Here is a 5,889-nt window from a genome sequence, read left to right on the forward strand (position 1 = left end):
AGCTTTATTGAGATTTATTGTCCATATATCAAACATTTTATCCTTTAAAAAAATATATGTATTTTTATTTGAAAAGCACATTTACAGAAAGGACATGAGATAGAGATCTTCCATCCATTGGTTCACTTCCCAAATGGCTGCAATGCCCAGAGCTGGGCTGGTCCAGAGCCAGGAGCCTGGAGCTTCTTCTGAGTCTCCCAAGCGGGTGCAGGCACCCCCGAATTTAGCCCATCTTTCATTGCTTTCCCAGGTGCTCTAGCAGGGAGCTGGATGGGAAGTGTGGCAGCCAGGAAGTGAAGCAGTCCCCACCCCCTTCAGATGCCCTGTTACGCCACGGCAGCAAGCCTCACATCTTATCCTTTTAAAGCGAAAATTTCAGTGGTTTTTAGTACATGTAAGAACTCTATAATCACCACCACTATCGTATTCCAGGACATTTCATAACAATGAAAAGAAATGCTGTAGCCATTAGCAATCACTCCTTCTCCCTTGGTAACCACTAACCCACATAAATGTGCCTTTAGACGGCTCACACGCGCACAATCCCACAATCTGTGGCTCTTTGTGCTTGCTATCTGTCACTTAAGCAATATTTAAATTATGGAAGTCTACCTTCCTGTTCAAATGTCTTGAAAAGTACATTGTATTCTGGTAAATAATTGAAGAAACACTGTATGCAAGGATTTTAAACAAGGTTCACAATGAATAATAATAAATAAAAATCCATATTTCAAATGGCCTTCATGATAATTTCTCATGTTGCTTCATGTTGAGGCATTAGCAGTATCTTTTTTGCACCTGCTTATATCATGAACACTGACTTCAATATGAAATCTGTAGGGCTGATTAATGTTGGTACCATTATCTACAAATCCTTTTACCCAGCATCAACAACAATTACAAGGGGCCCAGCACTGTGGCTTAGTACTCTAAGCCTCTTCCTCTGGCACTGGCATCCCATACAGGCACTAGTTTGTATCCCACTTGCTTCATTCCCTATTCAACTTCCTGTTTAAGGCTTGCCTCAAGTCCTTGGGCCCCTGCACTCAAATGGGAAACCTGGGAAGAAGTTCCTGGCTTCAGATGGGCTCAGCTCTGGCCATGGCGGCCACTTGGGAAGTGGGAACCAGCAGAAGGAAGAACTCTCTCTCACTCTCTGTAATGGCCTTTCAAATAAAAGTAAAAACATTCAAAAAAAAAAAATTACAGGGCAGACACAAGTGATAACTGTTAACTAGTGCTTGAGATGCTCTGTGCTCCTGCCCAGCGGTCTGGGATGCAGTCCTAGCCCAGCAGGAGATTGCAGCCTCCTGCTCAGGCAGGCCCCGGGAGGCAGCAGGTCACGGCTGGCGCTGTGGGTTACTGTCACCCACGTTGAGCCTCCTGCTCAGGCAGGCCCCGGGAGGCAGCAGGTCACAGCTGACAATGTGGGTTTCTGTCACCCACGTGGCATCACCCCTGTGCTCCCAGTTTTTGACTCTGGTCTGGCCCAGCTGTGCCTGTCGAAGACATCTGCAGAGTGCAAGAGTAGAAGGGAGGTTTCTGCCTTAAAAATACACCCACCAAAAGTCATTGAATAAGTAACTGACTTTATATAGCATTTTATTTATTTACTTAATTTTTACTGCAAAGTCAGATATACAGAGAGGAAGAGAGACAAAGAGGTAGATCTTCCGTCCGAAGATTCACTCCCCAAGTGACCACAACAGCCGGAGCTGTGCCGATCTGACACCAGGAGCCAGGAACCTCCTCCAGGTCTTATACGTGGCTGCAGCGTCCCAAGGCTTTGGGCCGCCCTCGACTGCTTTCCCAGGCCACAAGTAGGGAGCTGGGTGGGAATAGAGCTGCCGGGACTAGAACCCCGTGCATTCAAGGTGAGGACTTTTAGCCACTAGGCCACCAGGCCAGGCCCTATATGGCATTAAAAAAAAAAAAAAAAGACATTTTTATTGGAAAGGCAGATTTACAGAGAGGAGAGACAGAAAGAAAGATCTTCCACCTGCTGGTTCACTCCCCAAGTTTCCACAACGGCCAAAGCTAAGCTGATCCGAAGCCAGGAACCAGGGGCTTCTTCTGGGTCTCCCAGGTGGGTGTAGGGTCTCCAGGTCTTGGAGCCATCTTCCACTGCTTTCTCAGGCCACAAGCGGAGAGCTGGATGGGGAGTGCAACAGCCTGGACACAAACTGGTGCTCATATGGGATCCTGGTGCTTGCAAAATGAGGATTTTGCCACTGAGCCATCGGGCCAGGCCCTATATGACATTTTTAAAACTCAAGGTCTATCCTTAAATAAAGGAGAAAGTACACCAACAGATGTAGGCTTTTCTCGCTACACCCAGTGAATGGTTTCTTCATACAGCCTCCGGTGTGTGCTCACTGCACTCTGCAGAGCACACTGGTGTAAATCATCCCTCCCCTCTCTCCCTCATGTGTCTGGAAATTGGGTTAACCACACTGAAGTCTTCCACTGAGGAGCTTTGTGATGGTCGCCATGGTGCAATTTCCTTATCTAAACTCAGAGTGATACCTTCACAGGTTTGTTCTAAGAGGGAAATGGGCCATTAAACACAGACTGTTTCTAACAAGACCTGACAAACAGTTCAGTACTCAGAAGATCACAGCCACCGCTGCCCCAAGTATGACTTTCATGCAACTGCTCTTGGCTCTAGGGAGCTTCTACCTACTAAGAAGAATACACATATGGTTTGGCCACTCTGCTTGCCAGAGTTTCTTTAATCGTCTCACCGATACCCAGAGAAGACACGTGGCTCCTTCCTCCTTCAGCCAAGCATTCCCGGCGCCCATTGCTAAAAAAACACATGGCATTTCCATAGGATCACGTTAGGAATACATATATATATACATATATATATATGTTAACATTTTATTTAGATTGATAATACCATGTAGAAATTTCATCTTGGTGAGTTCCTTGCTAGTTCTACTAGTACTGTATCTCTAAGCCAAGTCTTCAAGAGTGAGGTCACAACAGAACTTGGGCACACAGATGAGCAAGAATCTGGGGTCCACTGCGGGGGTCACACGTCAGAGACTTCTGAAAAGGACACAAAGCTTTTGAAGGGGAGAGTTCTGTTCAATGTTTTCAAATATCTATACTTTCAGAACCAAAGTACAGTGCAGAGTGGAAGGATTAAACAAACGTCCACTCAGCAGCCTTGCTATTACACCTGCCTTAAAATATTTCCAGGCCAAAACTCTTGCCAAGCATTTTGCAATGTAGACCTTGGAAGTTTTGACATTTTAAATCAGCCCTATGCTGGAAAAAGTTTCCAAATGTGTTTGAAAGAGACCTCAAGCTGTTTCATCTTCTCTTGCAGCCCTTTCCTATGCAGAAGAAAAATAATATTCATAATTTGTAATTACATTTATTTGCCTGATTGTTGGGTGAACTGTATAATTCACCAAAGAGATTCCAAAATACAAAGAATGGGGCTGTTTTTCTTCCTCCTGTATCCATGAAACATGGCAGCCTGATGTGTACTTGACACATGCGCACTGAGCTTCTCATCTATGGGTAAACTAGGTCTGGTCTGACCAGCAGCAAACAGCCCCAGCTCACTGCTGCCTAGCACTTCTCACGGTAAGAGAATCGCAGCATTCATTCATCGATCACATCAGCAAACATTTGAGCTCCTTCTACCAAGTGTCAAATTCCATTGTAGATGTATGACGCCACCCTCATATTTATACAGTCTACAGGGGCAGAGTAGAGGAAGGATAGAATAAAGAAGTAGGGCCCTGCAATAAAACCCTTGCCTTGAACGTGCCAGGATCCCATTTAGGTGCTGTTTCTAATCCCAGCAGCCTTGCTTCCCATCCAGCTCCCTGCTTGTGGCCTGGGAAAGCAGTCGAGGATGGCCCAAAGCCTTGGGACCCTGCACCTGCGTGGGAGAGCTGGAAGACCTCCTGGCTCCTGGCTTCGGATTGGTTCAGTTCCAGCCATTGCAGCTGCTTGGAGAGTGAACCATCGGACGGAAGATCTTCCTCTCTGTCTCTTCCCCTCTCTGTATATCTGCCTTTCCAACAAAAATATATAAATCTTTAAAAGAAATAAGTAACAAATGCTATAGAAAAGAGCACCTGGACATGAGGGGGCCCAAGGAATGCTGGGATACACGGCATGTTGGAGGCTTGCTATCCTCCCAAAAGGAAGATCATCTTAGCAAGGATGGCATATGAACTGATGGAACAGAGTGAGTTATCTATTCAACCTCCACCAGGCGCTATCAACTGATGGTGACAGTGTCTGAGTCACACAACCAACTGTCAGTGAATAAAAAAAGTCATGCAACAGAATCAGACTTTATATAAATTTAATTTATCCATGGCCAATTAAGCCATCATGTCCTGCCCTTAACCATATACTTTCCTCCCTTTTTTTCTGTTCTCATTGTATGTGTCATATGAACTAGGTTCCAGTTCAAGAACTCAGAGAGTAGGGTCTGGTGCTGTAGCCTCGTGGCTAGAGGTCTCACCTTGCATGCACTGGGATCCCATTTGAGCGCCAGTTCCAGGCCCGGCTGCTCCACTTCCCATCCAGCTCCCTGCTTGTGGCCTGGGAAAGCAGTCGAGGACAGCCCAAAGCCTTGGGACCCTGCACCCGCGTGGGAGACCCGGAAGCGGCTCCTGGATTCGGACCGGCAGTTGTGACCACTTGGGGAGTGAACCAGCGGATGAAAGACGAAGGACGGAAGATCTTCCTCTCTGTCTCTCCTCCTTTCTGTAAATCTGACTTTCCAAGAAAAATAAATAATTCTTTAAAAAAAGAAAAAAAGAATGCAGAGAACAGCTGTCCCACGATTGAGTCCTCCACCTCATCCTGCACACAGTGTGGATGGGAACTGACCAGCAAATTAGGAAAAATTACTCCTCCATCCTAATGTGGGAACAGACCCCGTTCCCCACTCTCTCTGACAGTAGCTCACACTTTCAGGTCGGCTCAGAAAGAAGCTTCCTCCACAAGGCTTCTCCCGACTTCCCCAGCTGTTGGTTCTAAAGTGTCTCCCCATCAACATGGTCTCCCATGCACAAGCGGGCCTCCCAGGCAGGTCGCCAAGTGTTTCTTTAGCTGCCTGTCTCCCAAACGAAATGATAAACTTTTCCTGGGCAACTACCGGCCCGCACCCCCCTCTACCTCCAGCACCTGGCACGGCGCACTCAGCACCCAGCAAGCGGGCGTTCAGCCAATGGCTGGTTGCACAAAGTTTGCAGAAGGAGCGCGCCCTTTGGCGCGCTCATAAGATCCTAGGCGACCCTGCCCGAGCTGCGTTTCGGCTGAGACACGTCCCGTTGTGGACTTTGCCAGCAGTGCCAACTGTCCGGGCACAGCACTAGTCGTGGCTTCTTCCCACTGCAGCATCCCTGAGGTCCCCGAATTCTCACTGGAGGGGACCCCCGCTCTCACCTTCCCGTTCGTGGGAGGCTCCTGGATGTAGATGTTGCTCATCCTGCTCGGGCGACTCTGCTCCTTGCCGAGGACGAGGGCACGAACGCTGTCCGCTATGCGCGCCCCGCTTCCCTGAAGTTAAACGCCCAGTCGCTGCACCTCACCCACAACCACACTGAACTTCCAAAGCTAGCCCCTCACGGACGCCGCCATGTTGCTCCAGGATGCGGACACCGCTGCCTCAGAGAAGAGGGGAGCCCTGGATCTTCCTACCCGGAAAGAGAGCGCCATCCTAAGGCTGCACTAGCTAGCTTTAATGTAATTTGAAAGTTATTTCTTAGCACTATTGAGAGAAATGATCTGCAAGTGTTGCTAGTGCCCACTTCACTATAAACTTGTACAAGTCACACCCCCACCCACCGACGCTGGCAGCAATGGTTCAGGCCATGTGCATCGGCTCGGCGGCTAGCGCGGAAACGGCAC

General features: G+C 48.1%; 1 protein-coding gene across 1 annotated transcript in view; it reads right to left on the reverse strand.

Moving 5' to 3' along the window:
- The window catches only part of CWC27 (CWC27 spliceosome associated cyclophilin), a 206,361-nt gene extending 200,712 nt beyond the window's left edge, over positions 1-5,649 (reverse strand). The window contains exon 1 of the mRNA XM_004583738.3: positions 5,425-5,649. Within this exon, the coding sequence (XP_004583795.2) occupies positions 5,425-5,466 (42 nt within the window). The 5' untranslated portion in view covers positions 5,467-5,649. The remainder of the gene's footprint in view (positions 1-5,424) is intronic.
- Between the last annotated feature and the right edge of the window lie 240 nt (positions 5,650-5,889).

Source organism: Ochotona princeps, chromosome 23, assembly GCF_030435755.1.
Source record: "Ochotona princeps isolate mOchPri1 chromosome 23, mOchPri1.hap1, whole genome shotgun sequence".
In the NCBI taxonomy this organism is placed as follows: domain Eukaryota; kingdom Metazoa; phylum Chordata; class Mammalia; order Lagomorpha; family Ochotonidae; genus Ochotona; species Ochotona princeps.